The sequence below is a fragment of the Micromys minutus genome (assembly GCF_963924665.1).
Source record: "Micromys minutus genome assembly, chromosome: 18".
Taxonomy (NCBI): Eukaryota; Metazoa; Chordata; class Mammalia; order Rodentia; family Muridae; genus Micromys; species Micromys minutus.
In genome coordinates, this window is record NC_137953.1 from 46,316,408 (window position 1) to 46,338,552 (window position 22,145).

The following is a 22,145-nucleotide window of genomic DNA, read 5'->3' on the forward strand; positions in this document are numbered from 1 at the left end:
CCACCAACCTGAGCTGTAGATGTTCAAGCACTTCAGTCAAAAATGGCCATACCTGGATGGGAGAGATGCTTCTGCTCTGGCAGGGAACCCAGGTCCAATTTAGACCACCCAGAGGTTGGCTCACACCTATGTAACTACAGTTCTAGGTCTGATGCCCTTTTCTGGCCTCTGAGGTCACCTGGAACACACACATTGCATAGATATACATGCAGGCTAAACAAGCCTGCTCACGACAGCATTTAAGTGATGAAAGGAAGACTTGCCCTTTTCTCTCTGTTGTCTCCTGGCACTTGTTACTGAGCCTCTTGGTGTTACTCCTATTCAACAGCCATAGAAAGACTACATGGTGACTGTCAGCTATGCACACAGGCCAGCACTGTGCTCTGTGTTTGTACACCTAGCAAGATGGGCTTCTGATAGCATCGCTGTTTCTCACTTCCTATTATGTAATACTAGTGCTGCTGCTCAGAACTGTGCCCCTTCATATGTTTGATTCATCAGCAGTGACGACACAGGATGGGAGGCAAGTTAGTGGCTAAGCATAAACACTCTGACGTTTTCTTCAAGATTTACAACAGACTTGCCAGTGGTTTCCCCAAGTTGTGACCCAGAGATCGTATCAGAAGCCTGGGGCATGCATGCTGTAACAATAGCTAGGGCCAGCTTCAGACTTTTCTGAATTACAGTTCTGATGTGTGGTTCTGAACTGTGACTTTTCAGTACGCACTACTGCATTCTGAAATTGGAGTTTTCCATCTTTCAAAATGAGACTAGAAACAAGAACGCCTTTTATCGGCTAAATTCAGTGTTTAATGAGCACCTTAAGCTGGCAAAGTGTCAGCACAAGACAATATGTGCTCGGCACCTCCACAAAAGTCACAACATAAACTGTGCTAGTCTTTTCTACAACAACTAGTAGTAAGACAGGCCTATCTTGGCCTATGATGAGCCTGGAGTACTAAGCAGATGCTCTAAATAGGCAGTTCAAGTCAAGGCTCAACCTCAAAACTTTTGAGTTTGCTATTTTCCTAGAAGTCTGTTTAGATTTTACAGGGATTTTTATATTCGCTCAGTTTCAGGTGAGTTGTTTCAGATGTTAGAATACTCTGATGAGTAGTCACAAGTCTGGAGCTCACAAGCTATTTTGTTGACTCTCATTCCAACCTTCATGGTACTGAACACAAACAGCATTGGGACTTCATTTCCCAGAAGGCAGCGCGGTATTGGATCACGCGAGGCTTCGGGTAAACTTGCCTGTGTTTTTTTTTTTTTCCCCACGCCTGCAGTAAAGGCCCGCGGTCTGCTGGGATGTGTAGTTTAGACAGCCCTCGGACACCCCCTCAAATGAATGGGACCGGTTATGACTGAGAACTACAGCTCCTGGTCTGGCCGCGTCGGTGGTAGCTGCGGAGGAAGAGTTGATCAAGACGGCCCTCCAGGAGGGAACAGCAGCTGGTGGTGGTGATGTTGCGCGCGGGTTTTCTAGGGTAGCGATCAAAAAGGGCGCTTTTTCTGCGCGCTGGCTCCCGTGCACAGCACCGGCCATGCGCCCGGCCTTCGCGGTGGGCCTGGTGTTCGCAGGCTGCTGCAGTAATGTGATCTTCCTAGAGCTGCTGGCCCGGTGAGTGACCCTCTCGGGCCGCGCCCGGGGTTCTTGAGGATGGTCCGGGGCTGCTCGCCCTAGCCGCCTCCGTACTCCGCTGCACCGGATACGCACGCAGCCCTGGCACTCCTCCCTCCATTCGTTAGCATCCAGGTGACAGGAACATCCAGGGTGCTGCTGTCAACACCTGGATGCTACGCTTTGGGAGTTTGAAGCCTGGAGACTTCTTCAAGTGACTGATTCTAGGTCTCAAGGAGCACCCTCTCCAACTACTATTCATCCAACGCTAGCACCTTTCCTGTCCAGTTAATGAATGTCCGCCTGGAGCAAAACTTTCTCAGAGTTCTGTTTTGTACACGTTGCAAAGAAAGTTTCGTTTGTGTGTGTTGACATGTTTTTGTGAGCACTTGGCTTAGATTCATATGTGAGTGATCTGGTGCAGATAACTACTGAGCATGGTCCCTGGGCATTTAGCACATTTTAGTCTTTAGTTGAGAAGCGTGCAAGAAGTTTAGCTTGGGAACAGGGTTGGCTTTGTGGTGGTGTCTTACAAATAATGTTGGGTAATAATGTGCAAAGTTCAGCAGGCAGAAGTTAGAAAAGAGACAGGAGGTGGACCGGAAACGATTAGGACTAAACAGCTCCAGTTAGTAATTTTAGGATTGGCTCCCCTGGAAATATAGTCTTGGAAAGTTACTTAGCTCCTCTGGGTCTCCCTTTTTCAGACAGTTCAGTACTATCTCAGTTCAGAGTAACTAGCTACAGGTTTCTGAATCTATATATGGTGTCAGTTGACTATCCGAACAACCTTGTGACAACCCTGAGCCCAAGAGTTACATTGTTTTGCTGAAAGTGAAACAGATGCAAAGTTGGGTGCCTTTTTAACTATTTGTAAGTAGCAGAGTAAGAAATGGGGTGGAAGAGGTCTATCTAAGCTCCAAACCCAATAACATTTCCAGACCCCTTTTATTTTTTAACTTGAGTTTTGAACATAGTGTAATGTCTGGTAGAAACTTATTTTGTTTGATACTGTTGGTTTGAGCCCTTCTGAAGTAAGCAATTTATCTGTATAGATTATTGTTTGTTATTAGCGAGCTTACGGTTTTATTATGCAAAGTGTTGATGAAGGTCAATTGTCCTGGGATTGGATAGGAATATTAAAATGAAAATACACTTCAAAGGAAGTAGACTTTGGAATTTGATATATTTAATATATTTTAAATAAGAAAGTGATATATTCAGGCCAGCTATAGAAACAAAGTCAGATAATTACATTGAATATGCCACCAAATTATGTGGAATCTGAAATCTGTGTGTTCTAGCTTATGAGCTCTTGGCTAAAGCACTTTTTTCAACCATTATAGGGTTGGGTGATAGCGCCTTCATCTCCATGGGTTTTGAAGGATCTACTGAGATGCACGAGGAACACTTGCTGCACACTGGCGGCTCCCCTTGCCTTTTCCCTTACAGTTTGTTTCAGTACAGGCATACATTGCTTTTTGATTTTGTTTTGTTTTTGTGATGGTCCAGAAAAGTTCCATATGTATTCAGAGATGGATACATTTCTCTTTATAAAGTTTTTCCATTCTTTATAGGAACTTTTATTTAGAATTTTAATTAGAAACAATCTGTAAAGGAATTTCTTATTTAACCTTTTTTTTTTTTTTTTGTAAATCTGCATTTTGTGCACAACTGAGAGTTTTCCTTAAGAGGTAAGGAAGTGGGCTTATTAATGCAATGTAGAATACATTAGATAGCAACGTATGCCCGATCTGCTAAAGTAAGCTCTGACTTCACACTATAGAGCCATGAAATCTGACCTCATAGGCCAGATCGTCTTTGAAGTTCCTTCTAGATATGATCTCGAACTTTGTGGCTTTAATCTTGAGGAATTACCATAACCCATAGAGCAGGAACTGGGCTTTTTAAATGGCTTTCTGCGAACACTTAGGTGCCACTCTAAATACAAAGGCTGGAAGACTTGTTGAAAGAAGGGAGTGTTGAGCCATTTCCCCGAATTGAAAAGCAGATTGATCTCTTGCCGACTTTTGAGACCTATAATTGGTGCCAATGATAAAGTACAACCCTTGTGTACAGTATAAGCGGCTACACAGTAATTGGTGAGGTCTTGATTCATTTCTTATGGTGCTTATGCTAACTTTGAAAAGGTATAAAGATCTGCCCAAGTCATTCCCTTCAGAGTTGCTATTATTTTTTAAATTGAAATTTGGGGTTTTGCCAAAGAAAATCCCAAGTAAGAGAAGGTGTCTGAAGTTAATGGTTATACATCTTAAATAAAGTTTAAGAGAAGGAAAGATTCTGGGAAAACATTTCAAGTTTTAATTTTGGGGCTTTAAAGTGAATTATTCTAGTTAAAGAGCTGTGCCACTGCTGTGTCCCCAAAATGCTCTCTGCATTAGCTTAAAGGACTGTTAACTGTCAGATTGTAGGAGAATAGAATTATCAGAGGACCCAATGGGAGGGAGAGCAGGAAAGAGCAGGAACGCGATTCCTGGGGAGACTTCTGGGGTAGTGCAGCGCACGTAAAGCCTGGTTACAGCAGCACTGACACCCAACTGTAGTCATAAGTCCGACCTAACACAGTCCATGTGACTCCCACGTCCTTAGCCACAGAATGTGGGTAACTAAAGGAGAACAGCAGTGACCATATGGAGGAGACAATTGTAAACCTTTTACGCTTTTAAAATCTTTTGCACAAATGCTAATACGCCATAGCACATTTGCTTAATGTGAAGCCTCCCCAACCCCTGTTGACTTGCCTGACTGAAGGCCAGACTCTGTCCCAAGTGGCTCCTACACACTGAGAGATCTTCAAAATAGTGACATCTGCCGCCCTCCTCCCATGCACACTCAAGAAAAGGGACATGGTCCAGCCTCTGAACATTTCACTGTGTTCTCGATACCTGTAGTTCATGCTTGGCTCCAAAGTGCTTCTTTTTTTTTTTTTTTTTTTTTTTTTTTTTTCTCCAGGGAAGAGATCCAGGTCATGCCCCCTGGGAACCCTTTCTCACTGTGCAGAGTAGCTTCCCAGTAACGACTCTGTAAGAGCTGTGGCCTAAGCTTTTAGTAGAAAATGGAAGGGAAAGCCAGAAAAGTATTGATACTCCAGTGTGGTACTTGGCACTTGATGCATATTTTCTTATTGAATCCTCATGGCAACAGTATATAGCTTTCATTTTATAAAGAAACAGGTGTCCAGTGTGATTGTTTAAAGGGTAACTAATGGGCTGAGGAGATGGCTCACGGTTAAAGTGCTCCTTGTACTAGAGGACGGGCCAGAGTGCCGGTTCCCAGAACTCACATAAAATGCCTGTAATTGCCGCCTGGAGGCCTGGAAAGGCAGAGACAGGTGATCCCAGAGCAAACTGGCTATCTCTGGCTATCTCTGTGAGTTCTTGATTGAGAGATCCTGCCGCAGTGAATGAGGTTAAAGAACCATTAGGGCTAATTCTAGACATCAATCTTGGCACCTCAGGCTTACACATGTGCGTGTCCACAAGTGTACTCCCTCACATGCAACCATCCATATGCATACATGAACACACAATACACACACACACACACACACACACACAGAGGAAAATGGGGGTCAGAGAAAAGACAGCTGTCACTATTTTGAAGACCTTTCAGTGTGGAAGAACCTAGGCTGGTCATCTTCCTGGTTCTAGTTGCCTTTCTAGTTTGTGGCAGAGACTGTGTTAAGTTCTTCTCTGGGACCTGTTCGTCTGTACAACAATAAACCAGAGGAATGAGCACTTACATTGTTCCCATCTTAAGGAATGGAGTTTAGAAGTTTACTAACGTCCACACCACATGGTAAGTGACAGAGGTGTCTTGCATGGCAGCAGGAACAGCATGGAGCACCATTGTTCTCAGTTCTGTGCCACCACAAACACACAACATACACGCTCTTGCATGCACATGTGCAGGCACAGCCCTTTTCCCTTAGGATCTAGTGGGGGAACCCTTGAAAGTCTAGATCCCCAGGCCTCCACTCCAGGACAGTGAAATCGGGTCTGGGAGAGGGACGCTCTCCAGGTACATGATCTTCACATGGTGTCTTCCTTCCTTTGATGACTTACCCACATGCTCACTCAGTACTGGAGACTGAACTCAGTGCTTCTTCCTCCACACTGAGTATTCCGCAGGGCCGCTGAGCTCCAGCCCTAGCCCCTTTACTTTTCTCCCTTATAATTCTGAGAAAAATACCGCCTCATTCACCCACAATGCTAGTCTTTCATGTTTGCACTGCCATGCTCAGCCTTATCCATGGGTCCCAGAGATCAGCCAAGACAGAATTGGCTAGCCCTGCTGGGAACCATCCAGAGTTAAATGTCTGCTCTCCTGTATTGACTAATGGTTTTAATTAGATTCTTGAATGAGATGAATGTCTTACACAATCATTTATGGATTCCTACAAAGGTTAGCCTTGTCTCTTGAACCAAGTAACTCAGAGATCGATTGTTGAACAGTGTGTAAGGCAGTAGGTTTCAAGAAACCTTCAGAGGCAGCAGAACTTTGTGTACAGCACTGTGTGTGTTTCAGATGGCAAGCCTAGCTCTGTAGAATGGTGTATTCCTTGCCTGTTACTGTGCATGGTTAAGGGTTTGCAATGGGGAGATAGCTCAGTGGTAGAGTGCTTGTCTAGTGTGTTGGATGGTTTTATGTTAACTTGATACAAGCTAGAGTTATTGCAAAAGAGGGAGCCTCAGTTGAGAAACCGCTCTCATTAATTTGGACTGTAGACAAACCTGTAGGGCATTTTCTTAATTAGTCATTGATGGGGGAGGGCCCTGGAAGCAGGCTGAGCTAATGATGGGGCCAACCCAGTAAGCAGCATCCATCCAAGGCTTCTGCATCAGTTCCCGCCTCCAGGTTCCTACTCTGTTTGAGTTCCTGCCCTGACTTCCTTCAGTAACAAACAGTGAAGTGGCTATGTAAACCGAATAGACCTTTTCTTCAAAGTTGCTTTGGCCATAGTTTTTCATCAGGATGGTAGTGATCCTCACTAGGACACCTGGCATGTTTGAGGCCTCAGTGCTGAATTTATCTTGCCATTAGTGTTTGGTATTCATAGCACCAGTAGAGAATGGAGTTGGCTTCAGTAGATTGCACTGTACTGATACATAACTGCTTTGATGAGCCTCTCTGTTCAGTGGTGTCAGATGTGTGTCTTTGGTGAAGATGAAGACAGACCCTAAAAGCCTGTCGATACTAGTCTTAAGGGGAATTAAGATGCTCCCTTGGGACATCTTTAGTGATAGAACAGAATTGGGGGAAGGGCAGTTCAAGAACACTGTCAACATTTCATGTGACTGGCTTACAGAGTGTCTCAAGAGGGATGTCAGGAATAACTTTCTGACATGTGTTGATGCTATGACACTTGTTCCTAATTGTCACCGTGGAAGACCCCCGGTTCTTCCATAGAGCACTGAGAAGGATCTGCTGAATTCCAGGGGTGTCTCTTGACTGTCTGGTGTATTGACTCGCCACGGTAAGGGTTGTGTAGAACTACCGTGTGCTACTGCAGTATTTCTCAGTCACTTTTAGTTTATTGCCCCGGCCCCAGAGCCCATTTTTGATAGTTTTTCTTAATGACCCTTACATAGATACACAATTATGTTGATTCATGTATAGGCATATCTGTGTCCTATTTAAATAGCAAGCCTCTTCCCATCCCAAGAACTGTTTTTCACTCCTTGGAGATAGTCTAAAGCCACATCCCTGTCACCACCTGGCCAGCATGATCAATGGGTTGTGAGAGCAAAGATGAGGAAGGACAGCGGGCTGCCGAAATCTATCCACTCTATTATCTTGGTGTTGTAAATACAACAGGTGGTGATGCTGTATCTGAGTCTCTCTGTGATTCACTGTGCAGGACACATCCAGGATGTGGGAACATCGTCACATTTGCACAGTTCTTATTCATTGCTGTGGAAGGCTTCCTTTTTGAAGCTGACTTGGGAAGGAAGCCACCAGCTATCCCAATAAGGTATGGCATATTCAGCCTTGTTGAGTCCTTTTAAACCCTAAAAAGCAGTACTCCCACGAGTATGAGCTGCATGCTTTTCAAATTTGGGTAACAATGGAGACATGAGTTTCATGAATTACACTGTTACATTCTAGAAACCTATTTTTAGAATAAATTTCCTGCCCACCACGTTTAAATAGCTGTGATTAAGATAAGTGTATCCGTGTATAATACACGGTCAAATGACTAGGGTGACCACAATAGTTATGTATTCGTCCTTTGTGTTGGTAGAATTATTGATTATGCTAAGAGTGGTATCCTTAAGAATCTTGAAAATAGTTGGCTTTTGGAAGTAAAGAAGCAATAAGTATACAATATAGCAAGTCACTAAATGTTACTGAATTGTTTGCTCACCGATGAGTAATTTTATGTTGTGTGACTTTCACTTCAATTAAAAGAAAATGATTGACAAGCTAAGTAAAAATTGCCAATGGCAGACCTCTGTCTTTGAGTCCGGGTGTCTCTGCAGGCCAGATTTGATTGTTCTGGGGTTGGATGACTTGGTAGAGGTGTCTTAAGGAGAATGGTGTCACTCAGTTTCCTTGGGCGTGACATCCCTGTATGAATGTCTCCAAGCACTCAAGCTCCTCCTTGCTCGTTAGCTGCCTTCCTTTTTAGCTTGCTGAAATTTTCCCTAAGTTTTTGTTACTGCAATACTAAGCATTTTACTTTCCTTTGGGCTTAGTGTCCGCATAAACTCTGTTTCTGCAGGCCAGCATTTACATCAGTGGGAATCCGAGCATCTCTTTCTTTTTTTAAACTCCTTTGGGCCTTGCAATTCTCTTACCCACTTCCTTGGAGCAGAGTATTTGGTGGTGGCATAATGAATATGATCTCACCTGTTCTGACTGGTTCTGTGTCAACTTGACACAAGCTGGAGTTATCACAGAGAAAGGAGCTCAGTTGGGGAAATGCCTCCATGAGATCCAGCTGTAAGGCATTTTCTCAACTAGTGATCAAGGGGGGAGGGCCCAGCCCACTGTGGGTGGTGCCATCCCTGGGCTGGTAGACCTGGGTTCTATAAGAAAGCAGGCTGAGCAAGCCAGTAAGTGACATCCCTCCATGGCCTCTGCATCAGCTCCTGCTTCCTGACCTGCTTGAGTTCCAGTCCTGACTTCCTCTGGTGATGAACAACAATGTGGAAGTGTAAGCTGAATAAACCCTTTCCTCCCCAACTTGCTTCTTGGTCATGGTGTTAGTGCAGGAATAGAAACCCTGACTAAGATAGCACCCCTGCTGACCAAACTGTCTCCTACCAGTGCTCCCATTTCAGTTTCTGAGACAGGGTCCTCTCACTATGTAACCATGGCTGGCCTGGAGCTCACATCACAGAACATGCTAGCCTCAAACTTGCAGAGAGCTCCCTGTCCCTGCCTCCTGAGTGCTGAGATTAAAGGTGTGCACCAACATGTCCAGCCCACCTCCACTGAGTCATTGTTGCACCCTGTCCCTCTTGCTGCCATTAAGTCCCCACAGTCTCGTCTTAATTAGCATATTCCCTTACAGTGGTTATTTCACTCTGCTTAGGTCTTACTCCTCCACAAACAGTTTCTAGGCTGTGGTATATTAGTCGCCACATGGAAAAAATTAATTATCCTGAAAGACCTTGATAAATGCTGATTCCCAGTGGCATTATGAGGACATTTAGTGAGAAGCCTTGTAAACTGACTAACAGACTCAGACATTGTGAGGAGCTGACACTAGTGGCCTTGCATGCCTGTTGCATTCTTCTCTGTGCTCATTGTCAAGTTCCTCAGACTGTTAACATGGCCTGTGCTGTGCTTACACACTGGGCTGTTTGTCCAGCTCCAGATTTAACCAGCACCAAAAGAGAAAAGAGAAAGGTAACATGAGGCCCAGGGTTGTTTTATTCTTCAGACATGTAGATACAAAGTTGTTCAGCACTCTGTGCCCAAGGGTGAATGTTTTATGAACAATATGAACCATTGTTTACTTCTGCTCTAGATTGTCTAGGCATTTATTTAAAAGTTTAAAATATTTTTGAGTGACTCGTGAAATTGCTGATATTTAATTCGTTGACCTACAAGAACAGGACAAGTTGATATAGCCATATTGAAAGACATCTTGACTGTTTCCTAGGAAAGATGAAAACATAAATGTATAAAAAGTTTTCATCTATTTACTTGACCTTACTTACCCATAGTCTTCATTTACTTAGTATATGTATCTCTTTCCCGTCTACAGGACTTTTCCAGATAGAGTCTCTATAACTAGAGAGTCTTTAGTTGGCTCTACTTAAGGTGGGGCTGAGCATGACCTTGAACTTATGACACTTTTGTTTCCCGACTTTATGTGGCATTGGCAATGCAACCCAGGGCCTCGTCCATACTAAACAAGCTACTCTTGCCAACTGAGCTACATCTTTAACCCCCAGGGTCTTTTTTAATTTTAATTTTTATCTTAATTTTAAGACCTATGAATTTTTAAATGACAAAGACTCTGGGCAGGCAGTGGTGGCACACACTTTTAATCCTGTATCTAGGAGGCAGAGGCAGGAGGATCTCTGACAGTTAAAAGCCATGGAGGTCTACAGAGCCATCTGGGGCTACACAGAGAGACCTTGTCTTTAAAAATAAAATAAAACACTCTGATTTTAACTATAAATTCTGTTGCTTCATTATCTTAGAGCCTCCTGGCTCAACCTGTGGAATAGTTGTCATAGTGGCTAGGCTGAACATGAGCTTGACTTAGCAAATCTGTCTACAAAGAAATAAAATATTAAAAAGGATTATCTGTTCACTTAAACTCTCTTGCTGTTGGTTAGACAGCATTTATAAAACCTAGTTCTAAGATATTTGAAAAATATTCAAGTGTTTCCTTACACATATTCAATAACCTAGAGCTTCCCCATGCTAGTCTGACTTTGTCAAGTATTTGGATATGCACTTACATATTTGACTTTATGTGATAATGGTTCTCTGTACTCCAAATGTCTGTAAACCAGATATATGTGTTTCCTTCTATACCAGAGTTTCTTGAAAAGTGGATTTGTGTGCTGCTGTTCTCTGTGTGTGCAGGTACTATGCCATCATGGTAACCATGTTCTTCACTGTCAGCGTGGTGAACAACTATGCCCTGAACCTGAACATCGCCATGCCTCTGCATATGATATTCAGATCGGTAAGTGCCGCCTGCCCCCAGTGTGTGACCCAGATGCTCTCCTTTGCAACACAAGGCAGACAGAGACCTGGGAATAGGAAGTGAATGGCTTACTTTTGTTTGTCTCAGGATTAATATATGACTTTAATAATACTTTTAATTAAATTAAAAATTCTGTGGGAAATAGATTTACTTTCTCTTTCCTCTTTTGAGCTCTTACTTCCTATCGAAGTTTTGTTTATGTTTTTGTTTTCCTTTGCCCCGCTTTTTCTTGTTAGTTTTTCTACCCGTCATGAATCATGATGGTTTTTCCCTAGTCCACTAAAACCGCCACCGTTGTCTTCTTTTACAGGGTTCTCTGATTGCCAACATGATTCTAGGAATTATCATTTTGAAGAAAAGGTAACAGCACACCTTCATGTCCTGCATGTGGAGGTGACATCCCAGGCCACCTTCCCTCTTCCTGTGGTGATGAGAGGACTCTCCTTGGCCATCAGCCTTTTCCCGGGTTCTTTCTCTAAGAATCGTGGATAATCATGACTTTTCGAAGGGGACCACAGGTCACAGGCTCTCGCTGTGGCTTCTTGTGGGGCCAAACAGCTCTTGTTATCACGGAATCTTCAGTGCTTTGCCAACTAAAGTTAGTCCACACAGAACTTCCCTGTGCAGTATGGTCACTGTTAGCCACATGTGAATCTAAAATTATCTAAGCAAAATAAAGTGCAGTATTTTCTCCCCTTGGCTAGCTGCATTTTAAACGCCGAGCAGCTGTGCATGGGGGTGTATGGCAGGTCTGTGGGCAGCTGTTCTCGGAAGTACTTGGTTGTCCCGCTTTATTCTTGGCGTTCCTGGGGCTAAATCCCAGGTCCTGACACATGCTTCGAACCTTTATCATTAACCTTCATATTTACCACACGTAAGATGTTATCAGCGTAATGAACAAGGGAACAATTTTATATGCTAGGAGAATTCCCAGGAAGTCCCAGACAGACGTGAAGGAGCAGAGGTTCAGGTTACTGAAGTGCTGCCTGCCGTGTGGGAGGACGGGTGGGAAACGGCAGCGACATTATGGAGAGATAGTAGGGAGACTACAAGATTTCTCACAGCAACGTCACCTTCGCTGTTAAAACCAAACTTCGCTGTGCAAGTGATGTCATGCCAGTGGTCTGGGTTCTGCTCTTGGTATTGGAGCTCTCTAGGCTGGGGAAGAATCCACCCATTTGGAGAGGGAATCTAAAGGGTTTTGTTGTTTTGTTTTAGTTTGGTTTTTGAGATTGCGTTTTGAGACAGTTTCATTACGGAGCCCTGGCTGGCCTGGCACTTAGGTATGTTAAGCAGCTGGCTTTGAACACGCAGGGGTCCACCTGCTTCTGCCTCCCAAGAGCTGGGATCAAAGGTGTGTGTCTCCGCATCCACTGGTTTGTCTAGAATACAGTTTTTAAGTAATAAGGGTTACATCAAAACAAGGACAGTTGTCATATCTTGATAGGCTCCTTCTTGTGTCCTGTATTTCCAGAGGCTGTGGAGTCCCCAGATACATTTGCCTGCCTGTGAGTTCTTTGCAGTCCTCTCTGCTTTAAGCATACATAGCATGGCCAGGTTTTTGTTTAAGGTGAAGACTATACTTGTTGGTGGCTAGGATTCATCTTGGAACAGACCTGTGTTCCTCCTTAAGCTTTGATTTGGTTAATAATAATAATAATAATAATAATAATAATAATAATAATAATAATAATAATAAATGTCGAGTCTGAGCCTTTAAGCATCAACAGAACAGGAATTTCTCTAGCATCTCTGTATTCATTCTCCTTTTTTCTCCCTCCTCTCCCTCCCTGGTGTTCGGGATTAAACCCGGGGCCTTGTCCATGCTAGGAACATATCCTGCCACCAAACTGTGTTCCGGGCTTATCTTCTTACTTTCTTATACTTGAGGTTTTATATATTTCTCATATAAATTTCTTATATACAGGGTTCTATTACCATATATTAACTATATGCAATTAACTATATACATTATTATAATTTCATACACACATGTATACAACTATATATCTATATCTATCTATCGATATATAATTATATAATATATAATTGTCCGTTTCCCACTCCTGCTGAGCCCTTCCTCTTCCCAGCCAGCCCCCTCCACTTCTTACCTCACTTCTATATGGTGGACTCCCCTCATCCCTCCCTCAGCCTCGTAGCTTTGATGAGGTATTATAACCAGAAGGTACAATGTACTGGAATAGAAAAGAAACGATGATTCATTCTGTGAGTTTAATTTCTTTTTATCCTTCCTGGGGCCTTTTCCTTGATTACCAAGACTCTGAGGAGGTCATAATGATACAGTTTTAGTTAATGTGAAATGTCATCGCCAATTATGCTGCCCTCTATGATCTTTTATTTCTCCCTTTATCCAGCATTGCCTACATTTTACAAAGTCATTTAAGTTACTCAGATTGTTTTTAAAGAAATACCTTTCCCGGAGAATGGGCATTAGTCCCCAAGTTTTGAGTCTTGTACTTGATATCTCTTGTTTCTCTTGAATAGTGTGTGTGGGGGGGGGGGGGGGGACTCAATCCTGGGCTCTTAGGCCTGGAAAGGCCACAGGTACTGGTGAAGCCTGGGCAGGTTGTATTGGTTTCTACAGAGCAAAGTATAATGTCCTATGATATCTGATGTGTGTCTGTTTTCTGGCTTTGTTTTCTTTTTCATTTTCTGATAAGACAGTCTGCTGGTCAACAAACTGTTAAAGACAACTATTGGAAAGCAGTCCCCAGTGATCCTGAAGAGCTTTGTACTTGCACTGCACGCTGCCTGATGGTAGATCCCATTAGATGTTGTCTCCTTTCCTAAGGTGTCTTACCCTTGTTTTTCAGATACAGTATGTTCAAGTATACCTCGATTGCCCTGGTGTCTGCTGGGATATTTATTTGTACTTTCATGTCAGCAAGGCAGGTGGTAAGAATCGGTTCTAAATCACTCTGGTCACTACTAGTCCCACTATCAGCAGTTGTGCTCAGTGAAAGTCATAGAGTGCTTATGTAATACAGGCTCGGAGTGGGAGGGGTGGGAGGAAGCGGACAGCGGCACCCTCCCTGCGTCTCAGCACGCTGTCTGCAGTTCTGGTCCCTGTACACAGTGTCTTTTCTTACTTCTAGACTGTCCAGTCCGGCTTGAGTGACAAGGATGGATTCCAGGCATTTGCATGGTGGTTACTAGGCAAGTACAGTATTTACAAAAAGCTAATCACCTCTGCACTTACGTTTGCTGAGTCTTCTCCCATGGGACATGTTTCTTGGCAAGGAGTTTAGGCTAAACTAATTATGCCAAGGAGGAGAGTGTCACTTGGGACCACTACGTCTCTGAACCTTAGTGTTCAAAAAATTAAACGAGGTTTGTGTTGCCTCTTTATGCACCGTGTTCTGTGTATGTCCGTGTTTCCTATGGTTGTGGCTGTCCTCAGGACTACTGTGGAGGGAGTCTAGAAGGACCTGTGACAGAAGGGTGTGGTAGAACTCGTGCCCCGATTTCCCAGGTCTGCATTTCTAACTCTTGGGCTTATTTTCTTCTTAAGTTAACTGCTCCATATGGCAGTGTTCCCGAGTCAGCCCTCATGAGGGTTTTAAAAATACAAGTATCTCTGTGTGGAATTAGACAGCTCCTCCAGGGCCTCATCTGCACATGGCTTTGGAGGGGACACTCCAGTGTTTGTGGTAGTAACAGGAGTAGGCTAATGCTGATTGGGTAGAAGAAGGTAACAGGGGACAGTGCCCTCCTATCTGGGATTTGGACATTAACTAACCCTTCAGTTGCTGTTTTTCACATCGAAGATCTCTGTACTGTACTGTTAGAAAAGTCCTTCTCAATGGGAAAATTCTCAAAGCATACAAACATACAATTCCTGGGGAAAATTAATGTCTAGTAATTTTATACCCTCTTAATATAGTAAACACACACACACATACACACACACACACACACACACACACACACACACACGTATGATAACTGTTAATTTTTGACTTACGGTTTTGGCCCAATGGTGAATGGTGCTGTCGCTGCTGTGAGTGACATTTTTATACAGCCCGGCAGAGTGAGTGAATCAATTGCCTTTCTCAAGAAATATTGAGTTTTTTAAAGGTCTTAAAGGTTTTTGTTTGTTTTTTAACATTTGACTCAGCACTCCTATTTATGAAAATTTATCCTAAGGAAGCAAGTAACATTTCAAGTTTTTGTGTATATTGATTTCAGCAAATAACTGGAAATCTAGCTGGTCTCATATGAAGACATTTAAATTCAGTACAAGCACACGATGGGGTGACGCACAGAACCCGAATCACATTGAAAACGTGTTTAATACGGGACAGAAAGGAAAAGTCCAGGAGAACCTCCTGAAAAAAGCAGGATAAAAGATGTGCAGACAGTCTCGTCCTGTTTTAGGATATACAAATATGTGTAAGGGTGTGAACACGGGAAATCAGAGAGGACTGGTTGGAAGCATCATGGTTTTAAATTTTACATATCTTACAGTTTATGATGGTTACAGAACTGGAAGTTACACTGTCCCCTTGAGAACCATGTACAAAGGCATCTGTAACCTGGTGGTTGTTTTGTAGGTATTGGGGCACTGACCTTTGCCCTGCTGATGTCGGCAAGGATGGGTATATTCCAAGAGACTCTATACAGACAGTTTGGGAAACACTCCAAGGAGGCGCTGTTTTATAACGTAAGCAACATCTTAACCTCTGGGAAGATGAAGTTTCCAATTTATGATATGCTGTGCTGAATGAAATCCTCATGTAACTGACGGGTCATGTTTTTCTTTGTAACCAGCCTTTAGACAGAACACGGAAGTACTTTAGGAAGGGGGATAACGTGTATTTTGAATGACAGGTACTCATAGGAGATGCTCATGATCACCACTTAAATGTTTAAAGGACAGGGAACCGGGGCCCACAAAGTCCCTAGAGGTAAAATTGTTGGACCAGTATAGAAAGCTGGAAGGGGAACATCAGTCCCAAAGCAACAGGACAGGAGTGTGGCTCTCAGTTGGGGGATGGGAAAGGCCTTGCTGGTGTGATGGTTCATGTCACTGTATGTGCCTGAGCTTTTCCTCGTAAGGGTCACCTGGCACTCACTCCTGTAGCTCTCCTCCTCCCCTTTACTGCAGCTGGAACACGTCCAGAGAACTAGCTGCTCCCCACAGCCTGGAGACAGTTCCTCCCATCGCAGTCAATCCCAGCAGGCAGTTTGACACATTCACTTGGAGTTAGGGTTGTGGCTGGGGATCTTTACAAGGGAAGCGTTTTATTTGGTTTGTATCTTTCATTGGGAGCAATGCCAAGCATAGTGACAGCTCCGCAAGTCACTGGGACTTGATCTTACCTTGCGTTGCAGTGAGGTTTCCAGGCACTGATGTGTCCTCTTCATCTTTAGTCTCTTCTCACCGTTTGTGTGAGGTCCCATTTCCCTTGGAGAGGGAAGGACCCTATTCTTTTGCCTGGTTTTCTCCATGGTGACCATCAGACTCCATAAGATGTCAGGCCTCTAGACACCTCATCTAGAGGGGCTTTCTTGCTCCCTGGCCAGCTTGAGCTATTGTGAAACTACCCTGACTGTACTGTGGTGGGTTTTCAGTAACCTCTGTGTGGTCCATTTCTCCCCACAGCATGCCCTGCCACTTCCTGGGTTCATCTTCTTGGCCTCTGACATTTATGACCACGTCGTTCTGTTCAATAAGTCTGGTAAGTCTGGAGTCATGTGACAGTATTCCCTGCCAGTTTCTGAGGCAAAGCCTCACTTTATCTCCTGTTCATCTAACCTTTGTGCTTCCGGGTGTCCAGATGGGGCTGTTAATCAGTAGCTGCAGCCACGAGAGCTTCTCTAAGCTCTTTCCTGTTCTCCACAAATAAGAATATCCTGCGCCTTCTCCTTTCCTTTGGCACGTGTGTTTGCATTTAAACCTGAAACGTGAAACTTTGTGAGAAGGCAAACAAGTAGTCGTGGTACGCAGCTGGGACCGGAGCCCTGGGAAGTTGGGTGGCAGCCCGACTGTCTTTCTTCTGGCGTGAAAGGCAGAGCTGCTCACAGGTCCCAGCTGCCTTGGCGCCAAGCAAGATGGAGCGTAATGATGACAAGGCTTGTCTCCTAGCTCTGGATTAAATAAACAAGATAAAGTAATTACACACAAAATTTTAAAAAAAAGAAAGGCGAAACCAGTGGGAGGTGTGTGTGAAGATGAGCTGTTGCTTTTTCAGTAGCTACATGGTAAGTTGATGACAGATGGTCAGTCCCCTGGAACGACCTCACATACAACCTCTGTAGATAGATGAACGATAAGAAAGGCCTGGTTTAAATCAAGGCTTTTTGTTGCTCACAGCACAGGTAGCAAATGCATTTTATACCACATTGGGCCTGTTCTGCTGGTGCTGCTGTTATGTCTATCCTGACCTAAAAATGTGTTATACAAGTATGAGAGGGACCACAAGGCTCTGAATGGCAGAACACCATTTCTCATGAAGATCCCGGGGATCCTCCTGGAGCCCCACTCTTGTGGTTAGCATAGATTGAGAACAGGCACGTAAAGAGCCGTGCGTGCCAACTGTTTTTTAAGGGAAATGCTGCTGCTGTTCTGCTGCTGCGTTTGCCCGTATCGCCTTGTTCAGACATGCAGGGTTCACTCCGTGCCGGCATGACTGTTCTCTCTTCACCTCTGCAGAACTCTATCAAGTTCCAGTCATCGGGGTGACGGTGCCCATCATGTGGTTCTACCTCCTTATGAACGTTGTGACTCAGTATCCTTCAGTCCTGTTTTTTGTGTTCCCGTGATGCTTCAGCAGAGGACTGTTTATTCTAACAATGTAGGGGACAGGGATCTGGGTTTTGCCTTGATTTATATGGTAAGCTGGAGATGGATGAAGCCACTTTGTAGAAGAGAAAGAGACAGGAATGGTGCAGAAGGTCACACAGAGGAAACAGGATTCCATGGGTTGGTTTACAGCTGGTTACGTTATGAGATGAAATAGTCTGAGATTCCTGCTTGGGTTCCTGGTATCCTAGGAAATATTTATTACTCGTGACTATTATAAGTCGCTTCAAAGTTGGGAAACAAACTTCAAGTTAAGAGGAATTTAAAAGTAATTATGTTAGTAGAATGACCTTACTCCTCTGAGAGCAGTGGCATCTTTAAAATATTGAAACAGATTGAGGTTTACCACCTCCTTCTGAAAGCACATAGATTTGCCATACAGAGCTCCAGTAGAGATTGGAGGGTCCAAGAACAAGACAGAATAAGGTGAGTAGGATTCCCTTTCCGGAGTGTCACTCCAGCATTCACTTCAGGATGAACTGTAACGACAATCCATAGTAGGTGGGCTTAGGAATGACAGGGCCAGAGTCCTTAGGGAAGTCCTGCTAAGGAGAGTCTGCAGAGTGGTCTTCATGTTTCCTCAGCCTGTCCAATTGAAGCCACGACTCGAACCTAAACCCCAGTTTACAGAGAACAGCCTTAACTACTCCTCCAGATACGTGTGCATCCGTGGGGTGTTCATCCTTACAACAGAGTGTACCTCCCTCACTGTCACACTGGTTGTGACTCTGCGCAAGTTTGTGAGCCTCATCTTTTCTATCTTGTACTTCCAGAACCAGTTCACTCTGTGGCACTGGCTGGGCACCGTGTGTGTCTTCATTGGGACCTTAATGTACACAGAGGTGTGGAAAAACCTAGGGACCACAAAAAGTCAGCTGCAAAAGGATGACAAGAAGGACTGAGGTCTGCCTGGACAGACACGGTGTTGTGTGAGAGTGGCCTCTGTTGCAGGTCTGGCCATCATTTCACTTTGGCTGATGCCAAATGACCACAGTATTGAAGCTGACAGGCTCCAGAGCCTCCCCAGAAAGGATGGGACTCATCTATTTTCATGGCTACCCAGACAGCATTTGTAGATTCTGCCTAGACATCCTCAGATAGAATAAACAAAACAAACAAGGCTTCCAGGCAGACTGTTGGGCAGCCTCTGCATTTGCTTTCCTATTTCTTTGCTAGAACATCAGAACCATACTTGTTGAATTCCAAGTCCTCAGAGCTTCTAGTTTTCTACCTGTGTCGCACTTGTTGCTACGGTATTCTTTGCTGTGACAGCCTCCGTGCCTCTTTCCTCCCCTCGCCCCTCTACACTTGAGCACTTTGCAGCACAGACAATGCTCCAGGCCCAGTCAGACACTGAATGATCCAGTAGGCATGTGAAAAATTAGACCCCAGGAATGATGAGGCTCCCTTCAGGGTGTCGGGAGAGAAGCAGTTGTCCTCAGGAGCAGAGCCCTTGAGATTCGTGAACTGGATGCTGGTGATGCCGGACTAGACAGGTGGATCTCAGCACACACATTTCACATTATTTGTTTAACCAATGCAGACGTCACACATTTCTCTCACCTGCTGCTTTCTGTGGTTAGAGCAGCCCCGCAGTGCTCAGTGCACACTAGAAAGGAAGAAACTTGGACGTGGATGGAGAAGAGGGAGGCCTTTCCATCCATCTCCCACATGAAGCCCCTTGGCCTGTTATGGAGCTGGAGAAGGAAGTGTGGCCCAATGCAGCTCATTCTGTCAACACCCTGAGAGACTGTTTCCCCTGTGAACCTGGCCACACACTCACATGGGTTTCAGGTGTGTGTGAGAGGCATTAAGGCCTGGTAACCAGAAGACACTTCTGAGAATTATTACTTGTCAAGTCATTGATGATTGGTTGGGTGGTTGGTTGGTTGGTTGGTTGATTGATAGATACACAGGTTCAAGTGTGGTCAAACCTCAGCTGCCACAGGGTGGAGTCTTGTTTTCCCATAGATATGGGATTGCTTTTGGTGGGTGCATGAGAGGTGGCCTGAGACAGCGTGTTTACATACAGAAACAGCCCTGCCTCTTTTCTACTCGTCATTCTGAAGGTCTGGTTTTCCTCTCTTGTAACCCTGTCACATAGCATGTGGCGCTTGTGCCCCCAGCTGGATTGTATGGGGTTGAAGAACAAGGACATCTATTTCCTCTTTTCTTCACTTAGAGCCAGACCCTCATTACCCTCGCTTAGCCATCTCCCTCTGCAAACAGCTAAACTCACTGTTTCTGTCACACATAGGTGACAGCTTTCCATTCTTGTGCTATGTCCAGACTGTGTCCTTAAACTGAGATGTGGCTCTCCACATCTCCTTGGCTCATTTGTTCCACCATCTGAAGATGCTCTTTGATGGGTCTGAACAGCAGCAGCAAAGAGAGAACTGTTGTTACCCCTCTGGGACCCTGGGAAGGCAGTTAAAACTGCTTTGCTTTTTTGTTACATTAAATGCAGATACTGTTTCTCCACCTAAGTCCCTAGGTTTACAGACTGATTGTCATTCAGGCCATTGGGCTTCCCAATGCTGGTAATGGTATGTTCCTCAAAGATGCTGAATTAGATGTAAACCCATTCCCAGTCCCAGAAGCTCCTCAGCTACTTGGAAATCTGTGGGGTTGCCTGGACCAGTGTTGCTATAAATACCAAGTGTTAAATGTCCCCCTTAAAAAGAGTAATAAAAAGTACTTTTCCCTTCCTGTTTAACTGAAGACTCTGTCCCTAGGGGCTCTTGAGGCTCCATTCTTATTACTCCTCACAGGCCATAGCCTAACAGTGCCCAGTGCTTCCCTCTTCTGTGGGGAGAAGTGCGACAGTTTGTAGTTCTCTGAGACTGGCTGACACAGACAGGATCTAACTGAACCCGTTCGGGTTTCAGAATGTGTGTCCCATTGCCAGTTTTGTTGAAGGATATGTAGGAACAGATAAGAGTCAGAACATTCTCACAACAAAATGCTCACCTGCAGGGACAGAGCTCTGTGAGCACTGTTGGCTCAAGCTCACAGTGCCCCAGCTGCTTTCTCCATGCTGTAGATAGAAGAGCATGTATCTAACAGACACTAGCATCAATAAAGGTTGTTTGCATTTTATTGTGGATCTCCCTCACACAGTGCCCTGAGATCCGACACTCTCCTACAGTTGGATAGCCCCCACTCTCTCTTCTGACTCTCCTACAGTTGGATAGCCCCCCACTCTCTCTTCTGACTCTCCTACAGTTGGATAGCCCCCCACTCTCTCTTCTGACTCTCCTACAGTTGGATAGCCCCCCACTCTCTTCTGACTCTCCTACAGTTGGATAGCCCCCCACTCTCTTCTGACTCTCCTACAGTTGGATAGCCCCCCACTCTCTCTTCTGACACTCTCCTACAGTTGGATAGCCCCCACTCTCTCTTCTGACACTCCTCTACAGTTGGATAGCCCCCCACTCTCTCTTCTGACACTGTCCTACAGTTGAGTAGCCCCCCACTCTTCTGACACTTTTCTACAGTTGAGTAGCCCCCCACTCTCTTCTGACACTCTCCTACAGTTGAGTAGCCCCCCACTCTCTCTTCTGACACTCCTACAGTTGAGTAGCCCCCCACTCTCTTCTGACACTCTCCTATAGTTGGATAACCCCCCACTCTCTTCTGACACACTCCTACAGTTGGATAGCCCCCCACTCTCTTCTGACTCTCCTACAGTTGGATAGCCCCCCACTCTCTTCTGACTCTCCTACAGTTGGATAGCCCCCCACTCTCTTCTGACACTCCTACAGTTGAGTAGCCCCCCACTCTCTTCTGACACTCTCCTACAGTTGGATAACCCCCCACTCTCTTCTGACACTCTCCTACAGTTGGATAGCCCCCCACTCTCTTCTGACTCTCCTACAGTTGAGTAGCCCCCCACTCTCTTCTGACTCTCCTACAGTTGAGTAGCCCCCCCCCCACTCTCTTCCTCTTGTTGTCCACCTGTTAGGTCCTGTTGTTCCCTGAACAGTTTGGCTTCTACCTTCAGATCACATGCACACCGTGAGTTTGTGTCTCTCTACAAATAAGAGACCATATATGATGCTTGTCTTCCCTCCACTGGCTTGGTCTGCTTCATAGGACCATCTCTGGGTACATCCATAAAATCATTCTTTATAAAAGACATTCTTTGCTTATTTTTTTTCACATGCACTATAAAGTTTTTAAAAGGTCAACTAAGCCATTTTACCAAGGGCCAGGCTCACTGGAATGTAAAGAAATGCCTATTAAACACCTTTTTGTTCATCTTCAGAGACAGAGCATGTCATTTGTCTCAAAATAGAGCGTAAGACATAATACTCTAGAGTAGAAGCCAAATAGCAAAGGACACTAGCCTGTATGGCACAGGACAGCAGGACTTGCTTGTGAGGTGACGGGACAGGGTGGAAGCTTGATCTTTCACATCCTGCCGTTGTCCACGCCATCTTTACCACTTTTATTAGAAATGTATGTTCAGTTGTTAAACCTTTTTCTTGCAGTGCCGAGGA

At 44.6% G+C, this 22,145-nt stretch overlaps 1 protein-coding gene across 1 annotated transcript; it reads left to right on the top strand.

Moving 5' to 3' along the window:
• Positions 1-1,393: 1,393 nt before the first annotated feature.
• On the top strand, positions 1,394-20,952 carry SLC35B4 (solute carrier family 35 member B4). The gene is made up of 10 exons (XM_080932564.1): positions 1,394-1,621; positions 7,503-7,616; positions 10,694-10,796; positions 11,128-11,177; positions 13,652-13,733; positions 13,934-13,994; positions 15,392-15,501; positions 16,444-16,519; positions 17,494-17,569; positions 18,299-20,952. Exons 1-10 carry the CDS (start codon positions 1,545-1,547, stop codon positions 18,543-18,545), a joined length of 996 nt encoding a protein of 331 aa, XP_080788690.1. The 5' UTR covers positions 1,394-1,544; the 3' UTR covers positions 18,546-20,952.
• The last annotated feature ends 1,193 nt before the right edge of the window (positions 20,953-22,145 follow it).